This window comes from Leptodactylus fuscus, chromosome 1 (genome assembly GCF_031893055.1).
Source record: "Leptodactylus fuscus isolate aLepFus1 chromosome 1, aLepFus1.hap2, whole genome shotgun sequence".
Classification (NCBI taxonomy): domain Eukaryota; kingdom Metazoa; phylum Chordata; class Amphibia; order Anura; family Leptodactylidae; genus Leptodactylus; species Leptodactylus fuscus.
Window position 1 is genome coordinate 256,227,474 of NC_134265.1, and position 27,205 is coordinate 256,254,678.

A 27,205-nucleotide genomic window follows, 5' to 3' on the forward strand; every position below is an offset into this window, starting at 1 on the left:
AGGAAAAAAGAAGCAGTTATGATCCATATTCAGAAGGGTTCCATCTTGCAAAACCCATTACAATGAATGGGGAAAAAAAACACAAAAATCCAACAGAAGCCAGATCATGCCCTTTATTCCCCCTTCTTGCTAAAAAAAAATCAGCTAGATAAAAAATCTGTGACTCCCATTGAAATGAATGGGAAAGTTGGGTGGTGTTTTTTTGAGGTGGATTCCTCGTCCTATATTCGCCTGCAAAAAACTTTATAGTCTTTTAGGCTAAGGGTAAGTTCACACAGAGTTTTTTGGTGAGGGTTTTCAGGACGTATTCGCCTCAAAATCCTGACCAAAAAGACATCTCCCATTGAAATCAATGGGGCCGCTCAGGTCTTTTTTTCCGGGAACCGTTTTTTCCAGTTCCCGGAAAAAAAAGCAAGGTGCTCATTTTTCAGGCCATTTTGCCTTGCGATTCGGCCTGAAGACAATCCCTCCTCCCGACTAAGCCCATTCATTGGAATTTGGTGTAGAATTTCAGCGCTGAAAAAAAAAAGCCTCCATTTTCTCCTAGCAGAAAAAGGAACCCATTGAAGTTAATGGGAGGCTTTTTTTTCAGCGCTAAAATTCCACACCAAATTCCTCACCATTTTCCTCCGTGTGAATGGACCCTAAAAGTGACACCATTTTTGGCAAATGTAAAAAATGGTGTCGCATGACCAATTCTTTAGTTTTCTGCAGTCTGTGATCTGTCAAAAAATGCTGCATTTTTTTTCAAAAATTAGTGTCCATTCACACGGAGTAAACGCACTCATTTTGGCAGAATACACATATAAAGAATACATGTGTAAAAATAAGACTCCCATTGACTTCAATGACATTTTACATGTATATTTTGACTTGTTTTTTGACATGTATTTTGATGTGTTTTTTTACACATGTAAAAAAATGTCATTGAAGTCAATGGGAGGCTCCGTTCCCACGGAGTAACGTGCTGCTCATTTCTGAAAACGTAAACACGTGTCAGAGTGAGCGCTGTAAAACAGAATCCCATTGACTTCAATGGGTGCCATCTTACGCGCGCTACACATTGAAATCAATGGGAGGCTACAAATCCCGAACTGACACATGGCTAAGTCTCGGCTCAGTCATGTGAACAGAGTGAAAGGAAAGTGAGCAGAACAGGGCAATGAGTGGGCAGACTGGGGTACTCAGTGGGTGGCTCTGACTATTTTATTATAATTTATATTAGACACCTGGCATAAATTATGGCTGAAATCTGAAGCAGATCCTACTGGATCTGAATAGCCACAATTATTAAGAGTGAAAAGGTTACATAATAAATGCAGTGGATTTGATGATTGGACAGAATACAAATTGCCATTCTTAATAAATCTGTCCCATGTGCTTAAATTGATTTTCTGGGGACTCTATTACTTACATACTGTCTGAGTTCTTTCTGTTTTGAACCTCAGGCTTCCGGGTTGGTTCCAACACCAGGTCACTTGATGAGAATCTAACCGCCCTGCTCTCAGTGTTCAGTGGTATTAAGTGTATCTGGGGGCTGGAAGACTCCATCACCTTAATAGTAAAGCTAGCCCCCTTATATGCATATCATCACTGAACATGGAGAGGACGGAGCTGGTTTCTGGGTTATAACCCAAGGGTCAACACATAAAGATCTTGGGCAGTAACAAAGAGTCCCTGGAGAACCTCTTAAAAATCCTGGATTTGGAATACCTTTGAACTGCTACTTGTTCATGTAGTTTCACATCACCCAGATTTGAAAGACTATATTTCATCTTTTTATACACCTTGGTACCAGGGATATTTCCAAAACTTACATTTAAGACTTTAGAAAATCCATTTTTCCATTCAGATAGCATTCTAAAGAATTCTGACAATCCTCCATTCACATCCCTCATCTATTAACAAAAACACATAGAAACTACAAAAAGAATATCTTGCTTTACATTATACAATTCACTGATTTTAACAGAAAGTGTTAAAGCCGCTTCACTTATACTGTGGTGATGCACAGTGAATCGAACACTTGCTGCAATGTGTCCCTACAGAGAACAGTTGGTCGCTGGGGATCTTGGAAAGAGAACAACTTGTGACCAGGTTATCAGGGAACCCTTCAAAGGTTATGCCAACATCTTAAAGCTTTGTACTGCACCTCCACTGTAGATCCCAGCAGATCAGACAAGTAGTGCTGTATGGAGAAGTATTCTACTTGTCAGAACAATGGAAACCACAGGAACCCAACAGACCCCACTGTAAGTCAATAAGAACCATTCAGGGCAGGAGGTGTCATCCATGAAACAAATTCAACTATATTTTGTGGCTTCGTTATACAACGGGAAAGTCTAAAGTAGAAATCAAACATGTATGTACCCTTGCACGTAAAAAAAAATACAAATGACCTTGTCAATCCTTATGTTCCATGGTGATTTGGGTGTGAAAGCAAGTCATAAAACCCTGGGCAAGACATGAATGACTGCTGAAGGAATGTACAGTAGTAACAATAAGCACCAATGACTGAGTGCAGAACCATTAGGGGAGATTTATCAATTCTGCCCTAAAATTATACTGCAAAAGATTAAATCAGACAGACAGGACCTGCTCAACATTTATATGTTAGATATTTTTGACTTTATACCAATATCTTGCTCTGGAATAATAGGGCGTCCCATTAACAAATATCTCAAATATCATGTCTTCGCTCTATCTGAAACTAAATCTCTCTAAGACCGAACTACTACTGTTTCCACCATCTAATAGATCTGTCCCTGATATATCCATTGCAGTCTCAGGCCTTACTATAACTCCTAGGCAGCAGGCCCGCTGCCTCGGGGTTGTGTTTGAGTCAGACCTTTCCTTCACTCCCCACATCCAATCACTTGCACACTCATGTCACCTCCACCTCAAAAACATCTCCAGAATACGCCCGTTCCTTACCAGAGATACATTAAAGACACTTTGTCTCTCTGATTCATTCTCGCCTTGACTACTGTAACTCCTTACTAATCAGTCTTCCCCTCACTAAACTCTCCCCTCTACAATCTATTCTGAATGCAGCGGCCAGGCTCATCTATCAGGCTAGACGCTACAGCGATGCCTCTGGTCTGTGCCAGTCATTACACTGGCTGCCTTTTCATTATAGAATAAAATATAAAGTTATTACTCTCATCCACAAGGCTCTCCATAATGCCGCACCCCCCCTACATTTCCTCCCTCATCTCTGTCTACTGCCCAACTCGTGCTCTCCGTTCACTCAATGACCTAACACTTACATCCTCTATTATCAGAACTTCCTTCGCTCATATACAAGACTTCTCCCGAGCTGCACCACTCCTCTGCAATGGTCTATCCCGGACAATCAGATTAACTCTCAATTTCTACAGCTTCAAGCGCAAACTAAAGACACATCTTTTCAGACAGGCCTATCACTATTCCTAATGTAAACCCTTCCGTACCGTAATTAGAATCCCTAAAATGAACCCTCCTCAGTTCCAGCTCCCACATTACCCCACACAATATTATGCCGTTTCAGGCTAACGTTATATGTCCAGGCACCATCTGCATGTTAATGGACACGACTTGTTATGGCTCATATAGCTTTATGTTTGTGTAATGACAGTAACCTCTATTACAACATTGTCTGACCATTGTATAAGCAATGCTACCTCTGATGCCACCCCTGCTACCTCTCAGATTGTAAGCCCTTGCACTGTGTGGAGTGACTATTTCTTTGTAATGTATCTTTTTATCTGTACTTGAACCCTACAAATAGTACAGTTCCTCGGAATATGTTGGCGCTATATACATAACATTTATTAATTATTATTATTATTATTATTATTATTATTATTATTAACAAATCAGGTGCACTTTACAACTCCGTTTTATAGAAATTGTTCAAAACTGTCTTGTAAGATTTAAAAACTGTCTACGATTGAAGACCCACGTTGCGAAATGCAGCGTTTTACAGTACATACAAAGTACAACAAAGTCCAAAAAATTATGCATTTCCACTGTGGTTTTTTTCCAGTTTTTTTTTTTTTTTTTTTTTTTTTTTTGCTGCATTTCGCTCCATGGGGCCTTAGCCTAAAATGCATAAATTTGGACTCCACTCTTTTGGTGCAGACTTTGCTACAATCTCGCCACGCTTAGGCAACATCCCCAATGTAATATTTGAAACCTTTAAGTTAACGAAATATAAAAAAGGAACAATTAACAAAAAAAATGACAACACTTAGGTTAAATTAAATGATACTGTGCTTAATTAGAATAAAGCTAAACAAAAAACTTTTTTTTTTTTTAATTAAAACATTTAAAAAAATAGAAAATTTTAAATGCCTGTCCCACCAATACAAATAAGTAAATAAATTGTAACTTAAAATACAGCTCCATTCACATCACTTTTCTTACACCTATTTAGCAGATCAGTTTAACGGATGCAACAAAACCACTGGTCATCTGTATACATACAGACCATTGTTAAATCAAAACTGATCCATATCTGTCATTTAAGGAGGGACATAAAAACGTTGTATTCCATATTTTTGTGTCTGTTCATGTAAACAGATGACCATTTTTGCTACCATTTGTATCAGGGTTTTTTTTGTTTTTTTTTGCATACATTAAGCTGACCTGAACGGAGCCTTAGTTTAAATTATTTTGTAATTTAAAAAAAAAAATTTCCTTAAATATAACAATTACGGTATATACTCGAGTATAAGCCGAGTTTTTCAGCACAGTTTTTGTGCTGAAAAAGTGCTCCTCGGCTTATATTCGGGTCATTGCGGTAATTTTCTGGTAGCAGGCCAGGATAGCAGACCCCGCCCCCCACCACCACCACCACCACCACCACCACATGCCGGGTGACGTGGCCATGTAAGCTGGGGGGGGGGGGGGGGCTAAAAAAAATAGTAAAAAATAAAAAAAAAAGTTTAAAAAAAATATAATAAAAAATAAAATAAATAAAAGTTCTAAATCACTCCTTTCCCAAGAATACATATAAAGGCGGGTTCACAGCACCTGATCTCAGTTATGCAGGTTTCCGTTTTCTGTCGGCAGAAGACAGAAACCGACATTCAGTGTCTGTGGGTGAGCGTCTTCTGCTGCCCATGGCGAAACCGTTTTTTTTTTGTTTTTTTTTACCGGACACAAAGTCCTGCATGTCCGACTAAAAAACCCCCCCAAAAAACGGTTTCAATGCGGAGAGCAGAAGACGCTCAGCGGCGGACACTTTTCAAACCCATGAATGTTTCTCGGGCAGGAAACGGAAGCCTGCATAACGGAGATTGGGCGCTGGTGTGAACCTGCCCTCAAAGTAGAAAATGACTGTGAAACACATACACATTAGGTATCCCTGTGTCTGAAAGTGCCTGGTCTACTGAATATAGGGTATCTGCAGTGCTTCTATTCCGTCGGGAAGGGGTTAATAGGAGCACTACAGATACCCTATATTCAGCCAGGCTGAATTCCAAGTGGGGGTAAAAAACCCAGTCCTCAGGCTCAGAGAAGGGGCAGACAGAGAACCAAAACACCCCCTCCCCTTCCCCAGTATCTACTGCACCCAAGAACTCATCCATTTTAATTTTTTTAATTTTCCAGTAGCTGCTGCATTTCCCCCCTAGGCTTATACTCGAGTCAATAAGTTTTCCCAGTTTTTTGTGGTAAAATTAGGGGGTCGGCTTATATTCGGGTCGGCTTATACTCAAGTATATACGGTATGCTTTCTCTTTGAAAAGCATAAAGAAAGCCTATGTCCAGCCTAATGATATACTTATCCTTTCACTGAGGTTACAGCAGAAGTTGTACTGTATTCTACTGGGAGAGCATCACTAGAATTATATGCCCAGACATGTACATTTGGAGCACTTGCAATTAGGGCTGGGAAATTAATAGAAAAATAATCGAAAGTCAGCTAGATTAACATCACTTATTTCAATTAATTTCATCAATGCCATTCTGTCTCACACTGCATTGGCTAAAAGATATGTCACAAACTGTATGCGATCTACTCAGGATTGCAGATATATAAATAACCAAATCCATAATCCAGTTGATATTGTTCATTAATTATAATCATGGAAAAATGTTCAATTAATCGTGATTTTGATTCGGGCCATAATAGTCCAGCCGTACTTGCAATATTTCTGTGAGAAGCATTTTTTTTCTTTTAAATAAACAATAATTTGCTAAGTTAGTCTAATGGACATGTTTAGTTTTTGCATTGATGGAAGACGCTGTATGATGTACCGTATTTTTCGGACTATAAGACGCACTGGACTATAAGACGCACCCAGGTTTTAGAGGAGAAAAATAGGGAAAAAAAATTTTCAGGCAAAAAATGGTAAAATATTTAATATATGAGAGTTGTAGTTTTGGAACAGCTGCAAGGCCACATTGACAGGTGACCCTGCAGCTGTACGGGGATGTATAGGGCGTTTTTTTTGTGGGGCCAGGTGTAGACCAGGCATTTTCAGACACAGGGATACCTAATGTATATGTTTCACAGTAATGTTATACTTTTATATGTATTCTAGGGAAAGGAGGTGAACTTTTATTTATTTTATTTTTTATTATTTTTTTTAAGTGTTTTTTTTGTTTGTTTTTTTTACTATTTTAATATCCCCCGCCTAGGGGGCTTGAACCTGCAATCATTTGATTGCAAGTCCCATAGACGGCAATACAAGTGTATTGCCGTCTATGGGAGATTCTATACATTACTATCGCGGAGGGTCATAGACCAGCCGCGATAGTAATATATACCTATGACAGGCCTGGGAGCCTTCATTAGGCTCCTGGCTGTCATCGGAACAGGCCGGCTCCTGCGGCCTCGCCGTGCAGGAGCCGGCCTGCATCACTAAAGGTATGAGGCCAGGGGGGGGCTAACTAACCTGCGGAGGAGCAATGGGTTTGCAGCATGGCCGTGCTACTGCCACCGCTGGTTTTCTTCAGCGGCAGTAGCGCGGCAATCCGCAGGCCCCGGCAGCTAAGACAGTCCCCGGCATCTGCTGTAATAGACCGGCGGATGCCGGGGAGTGTCTTAGCTGCCGGGGCCTGCAGTATTGTCACACTCCTGCCGCTGAAGAAAACCAGCGGTGACAGTAGCGCGGCAATCTGCAGGCCCCGGCAGCTAAGACACTCCCCGGCATCCGCCGGTCTATTACAGCAGATGCCGGGGACTGTCTTAGCTGCCGGGGCCTGCGGATTGCCGCGCTACTGCCGCTGAAGAAAACCAGCGGTGGCAGTAGCGCAGCCATGCTGCAAACCCACATTCAGACTATAAGACGCACCCTCATTTTCCTCCGAAATTTGGGGGGAAAAAAGTGCGTCTTATAGTCCGAAAAATACGGAAAAATGGTCCGAAAAATGGTGCAACTTGCTAAAAATTGTGCCCTACTTTAAGCCACCTCTTGGCTGGTTCATTTTACACAATATTTTGCACTAAAATAATGACCCACACAACTATTGAATGCAAAGTATCACACTTAGCCAAGCAGTCTACAGTAATAACAAATTTGGTGCACAGCACCAGGCCAGCTAATTATTTGGAACGGAAACTATACTATAATTTCATAAAAGAAAATAAATATATTTTCAGCAACATATTCAATACATAAGAACAGTATATGATTGTTATTGTTTGCAGCTGCATAAGATGTATATCATTTTGACCAAACGGTGGGACAACACCATAATGTAAAATCAGAATAATGTTTTAGACAGTCCCCATCCTGCCACTATATGTCAGTGTATAAATCGGCATTGCACAGATAGAGTTCATTGTGTTATTTAGTAAACTGCTAATATTTTAGAGCCAATTTTAAAGCTCAGCCTCACTTTCCTTTCTTTACTTCCTTCCTGTCTGTCACCGCTTCTCTTCAACACACTGACATCACAAGGACAGATATAGTGATTTGTTGGCACGGGATGAGAACACCAATTACTTCTGCGCCTTCATATACTGAAACAGCTTCCCCCCACTAAGCATTAATTATTTAGGAACAATTATAGTAGGCAGGATTTATGAAGGTCCTTATAAGAGCCGCCACTGCCGCCTTTCACCCTCTAGATCCCCTTGCAAGTCCCTGACCCTAAATGGTAATAACCCAAATTAGAGAAAAATTAGAAAACATATACATCAGTCTCCCTCCCATACTATAAATTGATCTATCTTCCATATGATCCCATAGGGTAAATAACAAATAATATTATCATGGTAATTTTATGATATAATGATGACAAGTCATGGAATAATTAGTTGTCAGCTCGGTAACAGAGCTCACTGCAGATGAAAGAATGGTCCCGTGACTGACTCGGTGTCAGACACAAGGGGAGGGGGGAATCGCATTCATTCATAAAGGACGCTGCCGACTTGCATATTTCAAGCCTAATTAATCTCCTTCACAATTTGTTCACACCCAAGACTATCTATCTGCCCTGAAATAAAAAATAAAACAAAGAATGAGAGTGGCATAGAGAGATCAATATCCAAATCCCTGCTTTTATACAGATACAAGCAGATGTATATGCACCCCTGCAACAGGTCCCCAAAGTTTATGGATAATTCACCCTTACATGCACCATCTTTATGAGTGCCGTGTCTGGCAGCTGAAATTGGTATGCCGTCTCTGCTTGATGTAATAATGCACAGGGAAATTTATGCTTTCCTTCTACCAGGTGCTTTACGGAAAGAATTATGTAATCAGCTATTAGATGAGTTTTACTACACAGATGGTAGGCCCTATCATTCATAGCTCTACCGCATCGGTTTTTGGGAAGAGGGGACAACTTCAAGGGCAAGAAAAAGGCAGCGTTACATTGCCAGGGAGAACTGGACTTTGCTACTTAAAGTGGTATACTAGCTGCAGCAAATCTCATGTTCTTATAGTAAAATGTGTGCTGTGATCTAATATACTCTGTGCTTGCCGCCAATGAACGGAAACGTTCACGACCTCCCGAAGCGATTCACCTCTGTGATATCATATGCTCATATACAGTCCCTATTTTCTCAGTAACCAGTGATCTTAGTCTTTCCGTATCCACCTCAAAATCCTGACCAAAAAGACGGCTCCGATTGAAAACAATGGGAACCAGTCAGTCCTTTTTCCGGGACCCAATTTGTTCCGGCTCCCCAAAAAAAGCGAGATGCTCATTCTTTCACGTGGATTCGCCTCGCAACATCGCTTGAAGAAACTCCCTCCCGACTAGGTCCATTCATTTGGGCCTAATCCAGAGCGGAGTACGGAATACAAGACACAACCCATGTAAAGCAATGGCGCTATTTCTGGAAAAAAACAAACATTTGTTATGAAATTATACCCTGGATTAAATAAAACAATCATAACTCTTAGGCCTCATGCACACAACTGTATGCACAGTCAGTATGCTAGCCGAATTTTTCACGGCCTGCACACTGACTCGTTCATTTCTATGGCCCCATACATGATTGTGTATTTTCACAGTCCAGAGTAAGGGGCCATGAGCTGGGAGCAAAACTTAGGACATCTCCTTTCCTGTCTGTTTTGTGGACTGTGCTCAGTGGCCTCAATAAATGGGGCCACAAGAACACGGGCGGAACACGCCGTTCAATCACAGCCTGGCGGCACACACATGTGCTTGATGCCTTACAATGAGTATTCACCTAACATATACAGTATAAGATATACATGTAATTAAAAACAATTCAACAGAAAAGGAGAACTTGGTGGCGAAGGGTATTTTCACACAGAGCAGTTTTGATGCAGTAATTTCTCCAATTCATGCCTACTGGGATTTCAGACATCCATGCACTTGCTGTAGAATCCATTCCATTAAGATGTATGGGCATGGATTTTTTTTCCAACAAATCTGCTGCTGCTATGCATTTTCCTGGTGTTTTTTCATTTAACTCTTTCCGGACCAAGATGTTTATTTTTCTATTTTTGAATTTTACTCTCTCCCTTCAAAAACACATTTGAGGGCTGGCTTTTTGTGGGATGAAATATATTTCCTAATCGTGCCGGTTATTATTCTGTATGATGTACAAGGAAAAAAAAAAATCATGAATTGGATGAAACTAGGAAAAAATGGTGAGGAATTTGGTGTGAAATTTCAGCGCTGAAAAAAAAGCCTCCCATTGACTTCAATGGGTTCCTTTTTCTGCTAGCAGAATATGCTAGCAGAAAAAGGAATCCATTGAAGTTAATGGGAGGCTTTTTTTTCAGCGCTGAAATTCCACTCTATTTTCCTCCGTGTGAATGGACCCAGGCTTAGGCCCCATGGGACGTTCTGCAGCTCTAAAGCGCTGCGGGAAAAACCACTGCAGGAACGCATCGCAGTTCATCCCACAGCGCTTTGAACAGAAAGTTCACAGAGTTTTCCTCCGCGGAATTTCTGTTACAATTATAGCTACGGGGAAGCCGCTGGCGTTTCCATAGATATAATTGATATGATGCGATTTCCAAAGCCGCACCGGTTTTGGAAATCACAGCATGTCCGTGCTGCGGTTTTTACAGCAAAGTGGGCATGGGATTCGCGGCATTTCCGGCCTGTGGGGCCCTGTCCTTAAAAGGAATCTATCCCCTCACCCAAGCATATTCAACTCAAGACAATAGAGTGTTACTGTCCATTACAGCCATAAACAACATACCTTTCTTATGGACGTCACTTTTGCAGATGTGGAAAAGAACAATTTTGAAGTCTTCTGCAATTCACGTAGTTAGTGCACTGGGGTTGGCCTCCAGCTCAGATGACCTTGCCCCTCAGATCCCTCCCATCCCCTGCCTACACTACCCTGCGCAGTGAGAGTCATTCCCCCCGCAGTCCAGCCTAGTGTACCAACTGCCTCATTCGCATAAGACTTCAAAGTTGAAACAGCGATTTGGCCATTTTGATTCCTTTTCCTGCTACAACATTCACCATGTGGGATAAATATTTTTATATTTTTGGGCATTTTTGAGTGTGGCGATACCAAACATCTTTATTTTGCTTCTTTTGTTTTATTTATTTTATATGTAAGCTAGGGAAGGAGATTTCATGGTTAGAATTTTTTAAATACTTTTAATAACTTTTCTCCCAAGGGAATTTGAACTAGCATTCATTAGATCAATACCATTGACAAACACTACAGTATTCAAGGCTGTGGCTTTGGTGGGACAAACCACTGACTTTGACTCCTCGCTCACGTTAATAGGTGTGTTAGTGACAGAAGAGAGTTAAAGGGAAATTGATATTTAATCTAATTTTACCATGAAGCCGGACAACTATCAGATGTCAGAAAAAATAATGATTGTACAGTAGCATATTCCTCTCTCCACATTCAGAATACATACATGCTCAAATGAGCTGAGTGTTCATGTGTATGGAGGCAGGGAAGAGGAATAGCTTTAAGCTGGGCCAGCCCCTACAGTACAGGTACTTAACTACCTATGCAAACAGGAGAGGAGGAGCGACCAGGGGCTGGTTCAGATCAATCGCCCCAGGGTCAGAACCAGTCCAGTTCAAGCCCCAGCTCCAGCCTTAAATAAAAATCACCAAAGTAAGTTCATTTAATACTTGGACAACTACTTTAACTCATGCACACAAATGAGAAATGAACCAACTCTCAAAGGCACTTCCCCATAGACACCTAACAACATGAAAAACCCTTGAGAGAGCAATTCTAAAATGTCAAGAATGAAATTTCAACTGATACAGAAGAATCTAGTAAATAACAATTCTGATGTGATAATAAGTTTGTAGGAAAGTTGAAATCACTATTCTTTGCCCTGCATGCCTGCTGTTATACTGGAGGGACACGGTAGTGAATTAGAATTCCGCATGACTTTTCTATAGTACTGCTACATGGAAGCAATTTCCATATTCCACCTTGACTGCAGTTCACATTATGAATGAGCATTACTCATGGCTACTGCTGCTGCTTCATGCATATATATCGCAAATATATTCCATAAGGCAACTTATTTTTTAGGATCTCTGCAACAAAAAGATTAAGATCTGTTTAACTGTATTAAAGTTATAGTGAAGTCCACATTCCTCCAAAGCGATAGTAGCTTTAGTCAACAGCTGAGGACCACCATGGTGGCATAGTAACATCTGGTTGGGGAGTTACAGCCGGGGAGGCTGGGCATGTTGTGGCTAAAGCACACTACCCAATTCATTCTTTTACTGCAGTGGCTAGGCCGACTGCTCCAAATTTACTTACAAGTTAATGGGCCATCAGTTTCTGTAAGGTATGTCATATTTATGTAACAGCGGCCTTTGGGATTTGTCCCTATTTACTAAGTGCCAGTATATTCCACAGGAATACGATTAAAGGAAAATGCAAAAAAATTATAATTTGACTGAATGAATAATGACAACCTACTTTCTGTAACACCTGCAATACACAACTACATTACAATGTTATCTGTAACATATACAATATACAGCAACCCTACAATGTTACCTTTAAGACCTGCAATACACATCAACCCTACAATGTTACTTGTTACACCTGCAATACAATGTTATCTGTAATGTATACAATATACAGCAACCCTACAATGTTACGTGCAACACCTGCAATACACAGCAACCCTACAATGTTACCTGTAACATCTGCAATACACAGTAACCCTACAATGTTACCTGTAACACCTACAATACACAGCAACCCTACAATGTTACCTGTAACACCTGCAATACACAGCAACCCTACAATGTTACCTGTAAAGTATACAATATACAGCAACCCTACAATGTTACCTCTAACACCTGCAATACACAGTAACCCTACAATGTTACTTGTTACACCTGCAATACACAGTAACCCTACAATGTTACCTGTAACACCTGCAATACACATCAACCCTACAATGTTACTTGTTACACCTGCAATACACAGTAACCCTACAATGTTACCTGTAACACCTGCAATATACAGCAACCCTACAATGTTACCTGTAACACCTGCAATACATAGCAACCCTACAATGTTACCTCTAACACCTGCAATACACAGTAACCCTACAATGTTACCTGTAACACCTGCAATACACAGCAACCCTACAATGTTACCTGTAACACCTGCAATACACAGCAACCCTACAATGTTACCTGTAAAGTATACAATATACAGCAACCCTACAATGTTACCTCTAACACCTGCAATACACAGTAACCCTACAATGTTACTTGTTACATCTGCAATACACAGTAACCCTACAATGTTACCTGTAACACCTGCAATACACAGCAACCCTACAATGTTACTTGTGAAGTATACAATATACAGCAACCCTACAATGTTACTTGTTACACCTGCAATACACAGTAACCCTACAATGTTACTTGTTACACCTGCAATACACAGTAACCCTACAATGTTACCTGTAACACCTGCAATACACATCAACCCTACAATGTTACTTGTTACACCTGCAATACACAGTAACCCTACAATGTTACCTGTAACACCTGCAATATACAGCAACCCTACAATGTTACCTGTAACACCTGCAATACATAGCAACCCTACAATGTTACCTCTAACACCTGCAATACACAGTAACCCTACAATGTTACCTGTAACACCTGCAATACACAGCAACCCTACAATGTTACCTGTAACACCTGCAATACACAGCAACCCTACAATGTTACCTGTAAAGTATACAATATACAGCAACCCTACAATGTTACCTCTAACACCTGCAATACACAGTAACCCTACAATGTTACCTGTAACACCCGCAATACACAGCAACCCTACAATGTTACGTGTAACACCTGCAATACACAGCAACCCTACAATGTTACCTGCAATACATAGCAACCCTACAATGTTACCTGTAACACCTGCAATACACAGTAACCCTACAATGTTCCCTGTAACACCTGCAATACACAGCAACCTTACATTGTTACCTGTAACACCTGCAACACACATTAACCTTACAATGTTACCTGTAACATCTGCAATACATAGCAACCCTACAATGTTACCTGTAACACCTGCAATACATAGCAACCCTACAATGTTACCTGTAACACCTGCAATACACAGTAACCCTACAATGTTCCCTGTAACACCTGCAATACACAGCAACCTTACATTGTTACCTGTAACACCTGCAACACACATTAACCTTACAATGTTACCTGTAACACCTGCAATACACAGTAACCCTACAATGTTACCTGTAACACCTGCAATACACATCAACCCTACAATGTTACTTGTTACACCTGCAATACACAGTAACCCTACAATGTTACCTGTAACACCTGCAATATACAGCAACCCTACAATGTTACCTGTAACACCTGCAATACATAGCAACCCTACAATGTTACCTCTAACACCTGCAATACACAGTAACCCTACAATGTTACCTGTAACACCTGCAATACACAGCAACCCTACAATGTTACCTGTAACACCTGCAATACACAGCAACCCTACAATGTTACCTGCAATACATAGCAACCCTACAATGTTACCTGTAACACCTGCAATACACAGTAACCCTACAATGTTCCCTGTAACACCTGCAATACACAGCAACCTTACATTGTTACCTGTAACACCTGCAACACACATTAACCTTACAATGTTACCTGTAACACCTGCAATACATAGCAACCCTACAATGTTACCTGTAACACCTGCAATACATAGCAACCCTACAATGTTACCTGTAACACCTGCAATACACATCAACCCTACAATGTTACCTGTAGCACCTGCAATACACAGCAACCCTACAATGTTACCTGTAGCACCTGCAATACATAGCAACCCTACAATGTTACCGGTAACACCTGCAATACACAGCAACCCTACAATGGTACCTGTAACACCTGCAATACACAGCAACCCTACAATTTTACCTGTAACATCTGCAATACACAGCAACCCTACAATGCTATCTGTAACATACAGAAACCTTACAATGTTACCTGTAACAACTGCAACATACAGAAACCCTACAATGTTACCGTAACACCTGCAATACATAGCAACTCTACAATGTTACCTGTAACACCTGAAATACATAGCAACCCTACAATGTTACCTGTAACACCTGCAATAAATAGCAACCCTACAATGTTAATACATAATCACCTGTAATAAAGCATAAGCATAATTATTATTTTAATTGGTTCTGATAAGCATAAAGCATTTTAAGCAGGTTCAATGGTAAATCATATACCTAAAGGAAACCGGTCACACTGAAACTGCAGTGCAATCTGTAGCTATAGGGGTCACTTCATTTACATCACAGAAAGAACAGACAAGATTACAACAGAGGTTAACACTTCTACAGATAACATACATCATTGTATCCACTACTGCCAAATAGATGATGTCACAACTTATCTACCCCCCTCCCTGCACAGAGCATGTCTGGAAAATTCTACTATATACCTCATTGAGTTGGCTCCAGTCTATGCTGCCTATGGCCATGACAATCCTGTACAGCATAATTGACCAATTACTGTTAATAGTACAGAGAAGCCTTGGTAAGATTGTGAACCTCATAATCATGTACAAAAAGTAATATTTAAAAAATCTAGTCAGAAAATAAAAACAGATTAGAAAAAAGTGATACCTCCCTAACTGGTCTTAATAAATAAAAAAATTGTCAATGCATTCTTTTTCTCTGTCTTTTCTATGCTTTGGGGCTTAGTGGGTGGTCCAATGACTGCCACAGAGGCAGCTTTCTAACACTGAGAAGGCCCACTGGACTCTAAGGGTAAGTTCACACAGGGTTTTTTGGTCAGGATTTTGAGGCCGTATCCGCCTCAAAATCCTGACCAAAAAGACAGCTCCCATTAAAATCAATGGGAGCCGCTCAGGTCTTGCTTCGTTTGTTCCGGCTCCTGGAAAAAGAAGCGAGATGCTCATTCTTCAGACCATTTCGCCACGCGATTCAGCCTGAAGACACTCCCTCCTCCTGACTAGGCCAATTCATTGGGCCTAATTTGGAGCAGAGTGCGCTACTGGATGCCGATGCAGTGCAGTGCACCAGCATTTAGTCGCGGCAACACGTTTTTTGGTCCAGAACCTGAGGTGGAGGCTGCCTCAGGTTCTGGACCAAAAAACCCTGTGTGAACTTACCCTTAAGCATAGAAAACAGCAAGGATTTAAAGTGGTAGCCCTTCAGGGATCACACTTGCTAAAGTTATAACATTTCCAAGGAAATTGTAATACAACTGATACACCCTTTAAAAAAGCTGATCAGCGTAGGTGTTGATAGTTGGACCATTGATTCTGTGGATAGGCCATCAATTTTAACTAGATGGAAAATCCTTTTAAGGAATGTATTGCCTATGTTTTTAACTTATATAACTAACTAAATAAACTTACTAACACGTCTGAAGATTGTTTCAGTAAATTACTCTATTTTATTACATGCCATTTACCGTATATGTCTCAGGTAGATACAGTAAGGACATTTTCAGCCTCTGCATGTAAGTAAAAATGTTTCTACTTACTAAAAGCAAGCAAATGTCTTGATAATTCAGAGTATGATCCTAAGTTCACACAGGTTTTTTGGTCTGGAACCTGAAGCGGAGGCCGCCTCAGGTTCCGGACCAAAATACGGGTAGCTGCGTCTGGATGCGGGTGCACTGCAAATGAATGGGTCTAGTTGGGAGGGAATGTCTTTAGGCGGACGTCGCGAGATGAATCTGCCTGAAAGAATGAGCATGTCACTTCTTTTTTCCGGGAGCCGGAACAAACGGCACCCGGAAAAAAGAACTGACTGGCTCCATTGATTTCAATGGGAGCCGTCTTTTTGGTCAGGATTTTGAGGCGGACACGGCCTCAAAATCCTGACCAAAATACCCCGTGTGAACTTAGCCGTAGGCTGCGTTCACACTGAGTTTTTTGGTCAGGTATCCGCCTCAAAATTCTCCTCCAAAAAAATGCCTCACCATACAGCCTTATGTAACCTGCTTTTTTTTTCTGCTAGCAGATTTTCCGCCAGCGGAAAAAAAGAAGCAACATGTCCATTCGTCAAGCGTTTTCTGCCTGAAAAATTCAATGCAAGTCAATGGGAGAAGGAAAAACCACCTGGCGTTTTTTCTGAGGCGTTTTTGACAAAAACTGCCACAAACAATGCCAGGTGGATTTTCTTCTTCCCATTGGCTTGCATTGATTTTTTTCAGGCGGAAAACGCTTCAAAAAAACGCTTCAGGAAACACTTAAAAAAAAACGCCTCAGGAATTTTCCTAAGCGGATTTTTCCTGACCAAATTCCTGACCAAAAAACTCCATGTGAACACAGCCTTAGAAAGTTACATAATGAGAAGACCTGATGATAATTTGGTAGTACTGATATCACAACTATCAATTCTATCATCTCTTATAACCTTTCCTATTCAGAAAACCAGTCCAGATGCAACAAATCCAAAAAAAATAGAGTATGGTATATTTCCAAACTAAAAACAACCTCCTGACATTCTGTTACCATTATAACATAAAATAAACGGGATTTTTTTACCCCTATTTGAGACATATAGACCAAACCACTGTATTTCAGAAAAAGATAGCACCTATATCTCTACATTTCACCAGTACTAAGTACACTGACATTATTTTTTCCAGGCAAGGAAACAATGCACAAACTATAATAAAAACCTACATAAACTAAGGGCTGCACACAATAAATCATTCTGTCAACTGGATATTGATTTTGTGGGGTGGGGAAAAGATGAAACTTCCAGCAGTTCAATGGCTTTATTAATATCAATAAAACAATTACCGCTTCGCTTCGTTTACAACATTAAATGCAGAGACTTATATGAAAATCTTTAGGTGCCCTGGGCTCTACAAAAAAGGCGACATAGACAAAGATGGTAGAGGTCGGGGCCTGAGCGAGCTGTACATGGGCCGCGCTGATAATGACTTGACTTCTAGCTGTAGCTGTAGCATTGCAGGAAGTGTGTGATACTAGACGTAAAACAAAGCTCATTACTGAATGAGTCGCAGGCTGATCATTTATGAATGAAAGGAGTAACCTTCCGTGTCTCATTTACAACAGAAATAGCACAACCTTTCTACCAAGGAAAAACTAAGTTATATTCATCAAACTCATTATCTGTATATGAGCGAGCAGCCATGCCTGCATAGCCTACATTACAACAGTCCAAAGGGATTAAAGGGGAACAAAACTTATAAAGAAGAGCTGCTTGCATTCATGTATATACACATAGCAATATATCTCAAACATTGTGATATATGACATGAAGAAGTGATTATGGCGGCAGACATTTCTGGACTTCCTGTCATTAATCCCATTGAGGAACCCTAAAATCAGCTTATATTCCCATCATAGCATTTTCTTTCTGTTTTACTAAGGTAGAAGCACACATGGGTTGTTCAATTTTTTCACCCCCTAAGTGTTAAATGGAGTCTGTCAGCAGAAACATTGGTCAAACACAAAGGGGCAGATGTATTAAATGGTCTACAAGGAAAACTGTTTTAGTTGCCATAGCAGCCAAACATAGCGCAGCTTTCATTTTTCTAGAGCAGAAAACACCTTGAAAGCTGCACTATGATTGGCTGCTATGATCAACTGAGGCCCGGTTCACATCTGCAATCGTGCAATTCCATAACCCTATCCGCATGAACTATGCGGAGAGAAAAGTACTGCAAGCTGCACTTTTTTCATGCAGAAACCATACAGACCCCATTATAGTCTATTGGGTCGGCGTGTTTCCTTAGGTAGCCGCTTTTTTATGCGGATAGGTTTCCATAGCAGACTCCCCAAAAGGAAACCCAAAGGCAGATGTGAACCGGGCCTAAGACAGTTCTTTTAGACAGTTTTAATACAATGTATTGTAGGGAAGGTCACAGATTCCTATGGCACCATTTAGTGTGATCCCCTCTTCCAATGCTTAGGAATACAGCTTTTTATAAACATGACAATGAATCCATATGTGCTACTTGGTACATACCCTCAGATTCAAGGGCACTTTAGTTTGATGTTTCTGCTGACAGACTCCTTTTAAAACAATTCAATAGTTAAAGGGATTGTCAAGGATTACAAAAACATGGCTTCTTTATACCAATGAATGTATCAAATTTGTCAATGAGTTGTATGAGGGATTGCAAGTCAGTTCTATTGAAGTAAATAGGGCTGAGCTGCATTACCACACACAAACTGCAGGCGCATGTGGTGCTGTTTCAAGAAGACAGGTGTTATATTTTTCTAGTCCTGGACAATCCTCAGAGAGTTCTGTTGGAGTGGTTAACATACAGTGTTTTCTCGGTTGCATGGGTCCTTGTAAGATCTAAAGCTAATGGGCATCCAAAGTGGTCATACAAGTCAGGGCTAAGAAATGATATATTTTTGGCAGTTTGTCACTTACAACCTTCCCCTCCCCAAAATGCATACCTGTGTATCAATTATTTACATCTTAAAGGGACTGTCCAGGAATTAAAAATAAATAAAAATTCTATGAGCAGCTAATGTTTTACTATAAATGAAAACATTACATGGATTAGATGATCTGTCCTGCAGTGATGGCGTGTCATACAAGCACGTGACATCAGTGGCGTATCATGGGCCTCAATAGTTGTGCGTCCTCCATGCAGGCATTACCCCTGAAGCCAGCCAGTAGCTGCAGCAGTCACGTGTGGCCTGTCACCGCTGCAGGACAAATCAACAAGACCAACAGCACTGAAGCCGCAAGGTTGTAAAGGAATATTTGTAATGTGAAAACATCCTCTGCTTTATTTTTAAATTCGAGACAACCCCTTATTCTATACTCCCAAACAGGTAAAAGAAACGCACGGAAAAAAACACAAGCTACAGACCAAACAAAAGGGCAAAACTACACCTGTAGAATACAGCAGGTGGTATTGCGCTCCATTATTCAGTTCACAACAGTTAGTGTATAAAAAAACGGTTTGGTAACAGCACATTCACACATACACACACGCACATGAGTGTTTCGAGTGTAAGATAAAGTTTATTGCAGATTTCACTCATTAGTTTAGTGGTTAGGACTTTACAGGACCAAAAAATAACATTTTACAAACATTTTCTGTATAATTTAATAGGACTGGGTACAGATACAGCAGCTCTTATAACACAAAGGTGTGACACTGAAAATAAATTCTGAGATGATCTAGCACACCCACACAGATTATTCTGTACCTCCCCGGCCGCTTCACAGGGCAGCACTGGGTTAATACTTGCTATGTGTGAGGAAAAGTTGTAAAAGTGTCAAGCTGCATGGGCACACACACATACACACCAATAGCTCTCTGTTCACATCTGGCTGTGCATAAAGGACAACCTCACAACCCGCAGGAGGTATCAGAAAAAGGATAGTGCGTCTTGAAGCCAGACAAGAAGCACTGGAGGGGTGGAGGGATGGGGGGAAGCAGGGAGCTGGGAAGGCAGGGAAAGAAAGAATCATCTCCTCTGACCTCTAGTGAAGTGCCAGGTTTTTTCTTAAGCTCTTCACATTTCCTAAATTTGCAGATCTGGTGTCCTGTTTTGCGGTTCCTGCAACTGCTGCAGACTCCACAGTTGATGAGCCTCTTGCAGGGCACACAGACCCCACACCTTTTCCTCTTCTTCTTGGCAGGGTTCCCGCCGGCTCCCGAAGAATTATTCTGCGGGCAGTCTGCCAGATTGGCAATTTGAAACGCACTGTCTGTGACGGCTGCCGAGGCTGCTGCGGGGGAGTGAAGGGCTGTCATGACGATGACCCCTGGAGGTAATGAGATGCCCCCTAGAGCCGGAATAGCGGAAAAAGTTCCAACGCGTTCAGGGAGATTCATTATCTCTGCTTCAGCGGCGCCGCATTTGAGCTTGTTCATGCATTCCCCTGCCAAAGGTCTGCAGTGTTCAGGGGATAAGGTGGAAAGGAAATTATTATTTGCCATTTGCAACGACTCTGGCGCTCCGCCAGGCTTCCCCAGCCTTTGGGAGTCGTTTCTGTGCATGCTGGTCCTATTAGGGTTGATAGCTGCTGATTTCCTTCCCCAAAGCATTGCATTATCACAGTTCCAAGGAGACATGCCAATCCGGGCACTGGGGAAGATAGGAGTGGTGATCCTGGCAATCTTAGCAGCCTGAGGGAACGCACCATTGGTTTTGTAAAAGGTAGCAAAGGACCTATACCTCTCCATTTCCGAATTGTAATCCATCAGGCTGTTCAAGGCCCCCTCCACCAGGTTATCCTTGGGGAGCACGGCAGCCTCCGGGTTCTGTCCATTCTCCACGCAAACATTAGTGTTCATATTGGACATCTCTGAGGAGGGTAGGTGGAAGGGGGTAGGAGGGGAGAGAGGGGGGAAACCACCGAAACTGCTTAATTCAGTCACCTTTATTTTTGGGTGAGACCCTCAATAAGCAACTGATTGGATTGTGATTTTTTTGGGGAGGGGGGAGGTTAGTGGAATTGGGAGAAGTGCCTTTTATTTCTCTGTAGGTGATGTTTCAGCAGACAGCACTTTGTCACGGAGCATCTTCTTGTGCATTATCACAAACGCCAACTGTTCCAAGTAAAACAAAGAGAATCATTCCAAAAAGGTGCAAGGGAGAGAGAGAAAGAAAGAAATACACTGTCAAAAGCATTTCCATCACATTAATAAATAGCATCCCCCCACCCCCCTCCTATTCCCCCGAACATAATTGAATTGCATAATAGCATTAATAGCAGGATGGAATACCTGAGACTGGGGAGAGGGGGGGAGGGAGGGGAGGAGAGCGAAATTGGGGGTGTTGACAAATGCCAAGGGAGACAGAAAGTAGAGATCAAAAGACATGTAAATCAGAGATGGAAAGGGTTATGGTACCTCTAACCAGAGGGCATTTAACGTTATGAAATGCATGAACAAAGTCTTGTCAAGGCACGGAAACGCTGGAAGGCTGCAAGCAAAATGGGCTCGGAGAGAAAAATGAACAGGAAATTAGCAAATGAAGTGCTGAGAAAGTCGACAATGCATCAGAGTAGAAGCACAATGCCAGCGAGAGGCCGCCTGGATACAAGCCCCACTAAATAGGCACTAGCAGCTGCCACACTGTCCTTCTGTGGCTGACGGTCATTACTTGGAATCCCAGCACAGCTGGCTCTGCTAGGGTCTTAATTCAATGTACCAAGGACAGGTCTCAATTGGAGCAGCCATTTAAATGATGGGGAGTGGGGAGGTGGGCCCCTGCAATGTGAAGGAGGGAGAGCGGACGCAAGGCAAGGAGAGGAAGAGATGAGAAAGGGGCCAGATAAAAATAAGTCAGGCAATTTCATATTCTTGTGCTGTTATCTAAGAGCCAGCAGCTGTAGCGAGGCTGAGCTCTTTACAATCACAGAATGAGAACCCTCTGCATCCATCCCTAAGCCCTGGTGACAGCACACAGTGACAATACAAGGCACCTGCACACCACAGGACCAGAGAGGCTTCATTGTCTCCCCAGCCAGGGGCCGCCAGCAACTTTTCCTGCCTCTGATACAGGCGAATAACAGGAGCTTCCAATCTGATCTTCAGCAGTCCCAATGGGAATCTCAAGTTTGACCTCTCCCTGGACCATGGCAGCCCCACGTCCCTAATAATCTACAAATTCCTAACCGGGGACGCTCAGCCAAGCAAATACCCAAAGTTCAGCATGGTGATCAGTTCCACTAATTAAACCTATAATTAGATTAATGAAGCATTTACTTAGTAGAACATGGCACGATCCCCCTGCAGCACAGAACAAGGAATCGGAAACCCACAGGAGCCGCATCCTCCGGGAATACTGATAGGGATCTGAAATCCCAAAGACCTTGCTCTGCTGCCAAGAGGAAGCACCACTGTCTGTGCCCTCTATCAAGGAAAGCCGACACTCACAGGTCTGATGGCAGTACAAAGGCTGCCCCAAAAGGCTCCAGGCTAAATGCAAGCTGACAATGGCAATACAACGCATGCACGGGACACTCGCCAATAACGCAATGTGCAAACTTGCATACTCCAAACTAGTTATGCCAACAAGACAACAATTTGTGCCCTGGCCACCGGTGAGCCAACACATGCCCACAATGTAACCCATACAAGGTTTATCAAGTCAAGAAAGTAGTGGCAAGAAGAAGTGATGGCTACAAATACAACAGATAGTTGATGCCCTCTCGCAGACTTCTGGCCACGAGATGGTTAATATGCCATGTCTGCTCTGGCTCCACGGAGATCAAAGGTCACATTTCCCATCCATGGGGGAGGGGCAGATTAATTAATAAATGAATCCGGCGGCACTTACCATTAGTCACATTACAGCAAAGGGCAAAGGCACAGCAACATTCAGTGATGGCAGGGGAGGAGGGGAGAGGGTGACAAGGTGGAACAACAAAATCTGTGTACTTACCACTGTATGGAGGATAGGACAGGGATTGTGCACGGTGCTGCTGCTGACTGCATCTAGTTGCCCCCACACATTGCACCTTGGGCAGGGGGGACACACTCCAGGTGCCCTGGCAGCTCCAGGACATGGACACTTTATTACTTAGTGCTGATGTGACTGATATGAGGGGAGAATCCTGGGAGCGGGGCAGGCAGGTATATGGCTGGGGGGCAGGAGGAGGGTGAGGAGCAGTGTCGTGCCGCCGCCGCCGCCGCCGCCGCTGGTCTCTCGGTGGTCCCTGCTCTCCCCTCAGTGTGTGTGTGTCTATAGCTGGCTCTCCCTGTGCGCTGCTCTCCAGTCAGTTTCCAGTCGATGTGTGTGAGGAGGGAGGGAGGAGGGAGCAGCCTGGGAGTCAGTCAGTCTCTCTCTCTTTCTCTGCGTGTGGCTGAGAGGCATGGGGGGGCTGCGAGGGGAGGAGGAGGTGAGGGGGGGGGGAGGAAGCAGGAGGGGGATGGGGGATAGAAGAGGGAAGGAGGAGGGAGGCAGGAGAGAGGTGGAGAGTTATTGGCGCCGAGGTGAGGAGGATGCAGGGATGTGGACACCTACTGATGATTGGCTGCAAATTACACCGGGAATCAGAGGCGCACACACGGGCACTGCTCTCTCTGTAGTCTTCCCTCCCTCCTCCTCCTCCTCCTATTACACCCCCCCCCCCCCCTTCACACAGCAAATCCTCAGCTCAGCTCCGGAGCAGCAGCAGCCACGTCTCCTGCTCCCCCCGCAGCCCTCCGCAGGGACACGGCTGCCATTATTATTATTATTGTCTGGGGGTCGGTGTGAGGGGAGTGACACTGGCTCGTCCTGCGGGGGGACGGCGGCTGATAACGCGGGGAAGGGGGATAATAAACTTCACGCTTTTCAGCATCATCCTTATTCTCTGGTGGTGACAAGAAATTTCATGTGACCTCCCTTTCCTTTATCCCCGAGGTGTGAGGCGGCTGCATGGAGCTTCTTCCTTCAGGAAACTGAGGCAGCCTACATGTGCACACACCACACACGTCTACAGAAATATAGATAGGCTTAGATAGAATATTATATATACTGTAGATATACGTGCACCATACTCCAAGGAATAGCAGCAGACATGACTGAGCTCTGCTCTAGTCCCCTGGGATTTGGTCTCATGGCTGATAAGTCTATGACTGACCCTTCCATATCTCATTCTTGCTAGTACAACCTATATCATTCATGGCCGCCGGGGACCATCACTTCAGAATTTTAATATTCTCCATTTGTTTGGTCCCCACAGAATGACCGATTATTAGAAATGTAAAACAATGTCATCTCATGCGATAGAAAACGATAACATCTGTAGCAATGCTAGAAATGCCATGTGGTTTCTATTAACAATGCGGTCATAATGGAGAGAAGGTTGGCATCTGTTGGCATCTGCTTTTGGTTAGGTGGTCTCTAATCCATCTTCCCCAACACTGGGCATCTATGAACAGTGCCACTCACTGAGGAGGACCCGGGGTGCTTGACTATTACACAGACCACCCATCACTCTCACTGAGCAATGTGCAATGTTTTATTTGCCCTGTGGTGGTGCTGCAGGTGAATTGAACACTTGCTGCCAGGTTTCCGCTCCTATTACACAGGATGATTCAAAGTAATTGGGGGAGGAACTATCGCTACTGCGAAGCGTAAATCGATGTGTTTATCATCGATCTGCTCTCATCCTGGCAGGGAATCATACTGTCTGATATAGCCCTTAGAATTAGCTTGTATCTCAGAAAGTTGCATATATCTTGGATATATTATAAAGTCCCTTTAAATACCTGCAAGCAGAAATCATTTTTAGGCCACTTGAACACATAGCATGGTTTGTGGATTTTCTGTGTGTTTCTAGATGAAATTTGTAACTAATTTATGGTTTGCTAATTTCTTCTGTAGATTTTCATAATGATTTTCATCCCTTTCTATGATAAAATCCACCAACAGATTTGCAGCAGAAAAATCAGTACCACGTGTAGGTAGGCTAAGGCCCCATGTTGTGGAAATGCTGCTTTTTTGTGACAGATTTTATTGCGGTTCTTTAAGCCAAAGCCAGGAATAGATTGAGCAGAATGTAGAAGTATAAGTAGCTCACAGATATTTCCCATTCCTTTAATAGCGATTCTTGACTTTGGCTCAAAAATCCACAGCAAAATCTTCAGCAAAAAAACCCAAAAAACTGCGTCTCTGTAAAACGAGGCATTAGACTTAAAGAGGACCTTTCATCAGATCGGGCACAGGCAGTGTTATATACTGCTGGAAAGCCGGCAGTGAGCTGAATTCAGCGCACTGTCGGCTTTCCCAATCTGTGCCTGGTGTAAAGTGCTATCGGTCCCGGTACCGTAGCGCTTTACAGTCAGAAGGGCGTTTCTGAAAGCCAGGAACGTCCTTCTGCCCAGCAGCGCCTATCACGCTGCACAGTGTGAGTGGGGAGGAACGCCCCCCTCCCTCTGCTCACAATGCTCATCCATAGACGAGTATTAACAGGAGGGGGCGTTCCTCCCCAGTCTTAGAGCACAGCGTGATAGGCGCTGCTGGGCAGAAGGGCGTCCCTGGCTAACTGTCAGAAACGCCCTTCTGACTGTAAAGCCCTACGATACCGGGACTGATAGCGATTTACACCAGGCACAGATCGGGAAAGCCGATAGTGCGCTGAATTCAGCGCACTGTCAGCTTTCCAGCAGTATATAAAACTGCATGTGCCCGATCTGATGAAAGGTCCTCTTTAAAGGGATTTTTCCATGAAAGGAAGTTCTAAGATATTGGATAACTTGCAGATTAAAAGATGTCCAAATACTCAACAGGAGCAAGGGACTATTGTCACCCATTCTGAATGGAGTGGTGGTCAGGCAGTGTGTGCAGAGCTTGAAGCTTTTGGGCTCAAATGCAAATTCTGTAACGGGGTCCCTACCACCTTATGCCAAATAGAATAGTGGTATATTCGATGTGTCTGATGGGCCATCGGGTCCCCCTCGGGGTCCAGGGCAACTGCTAACTCACCCTCTACAGCAGGGATATTCAACTGGTGGGCTGCGGCCATCAGCTGTCCACACCCATGCTCTTTCATTTTGTCAGCAGCCAAGAGAAATCTCTTTCTCCCACCTCCCAACCCCGATCCATTTCACTAGCAGCAGCAGGAATTGATAATCATCTCTATTGCCCTCATACGTGAGGGCTCTTGCGCCAGCAGCAGGGACGGTTAGTGATGCCTGCTGCTGCTTAGTGCAAGGGATCAGGGTTTGGGGACAGGGGGCGGGAGATGAATGTTTCTCTTAGCCACTATTACTATATGTGTGGGGGCACTAACGAACAGTTATACTGGGGGGTACAATAATGGGGCATTTTCCTGTGTGGGGAACTAGTGTTGCATTGATTCCCCTGCAGTATAATGCTTCTTAGAGCCCCTACCCACAGTATAATGCTCCCACCCACAATATAATGCTCCATGATGCCTCAACCCACATTATAATACTCCTTGGTGCCCCTCCCACAATATAATGCTCTTTAGTTCCACCCACCATATAATGCTCTTTAGTGCCCCCACCCACAGTATAAAGCTCCTTAATGCCGCCACCCATATAATGCTTGTTAGTACCCCTATCCACAGTAAAATTCTACTTGGTGCCACCACTGTATAATGCTCTTTAGTGCCCCCACCCACAAGATAATGCTCCTTAGTGCCCTCAATCACTGTATATTGCTTCTTAGTTTCCCCACCCACAGAAAGTTTCTTAGAGTACTCCACAGTATAATGCCATGTTAGCGACCACCACACAGTATGATGCCACATCAGGAAATATTTTTCCCTAATTTTTCTTGAGCATCTTGTAATCAGACCTGTCTTTTTGTCTGAAAAATACTGGA

General features: G+C 42.8%; 1 protein-coding gene across 3 annotated transcripts in view; it reads right to left on the bottom strand.

Annotated features, from left to right (window-relative positions):
• The window catches only part of CXXC4 (CXXC finger protein 4), a 104,079-nt gene extending 80,316 nt beyond the window's left edge, over positions 1–23,763 (bottom strand). For 2 of the 3 annotated variants that reach the window (XM_075286267.1, XM_075286276.1), the window contains exons 1-2: positions 23,312–23,761; positions 20,398–21,471 (exon numbers count right to left, since the gene is read on the bottom strand). In XM_075286267.1, the coding sequence (XP_075142368.1) occupies positions 20,398–21,225 (828 nt within the window). In that variant the 5' untranslated portion in view covers positions 21,226–21,471; positions 23,312–23,761. Of the gene's footprint in view, positions 1–19,777; positions 21,472–23,311 lie in introns of those variants that run through there. The other variant, XM_075286259.1, reaches the window with a different exon arrangement.
• Positions 23,764–27,205: the final 3,442 nt, after the last annotated feature.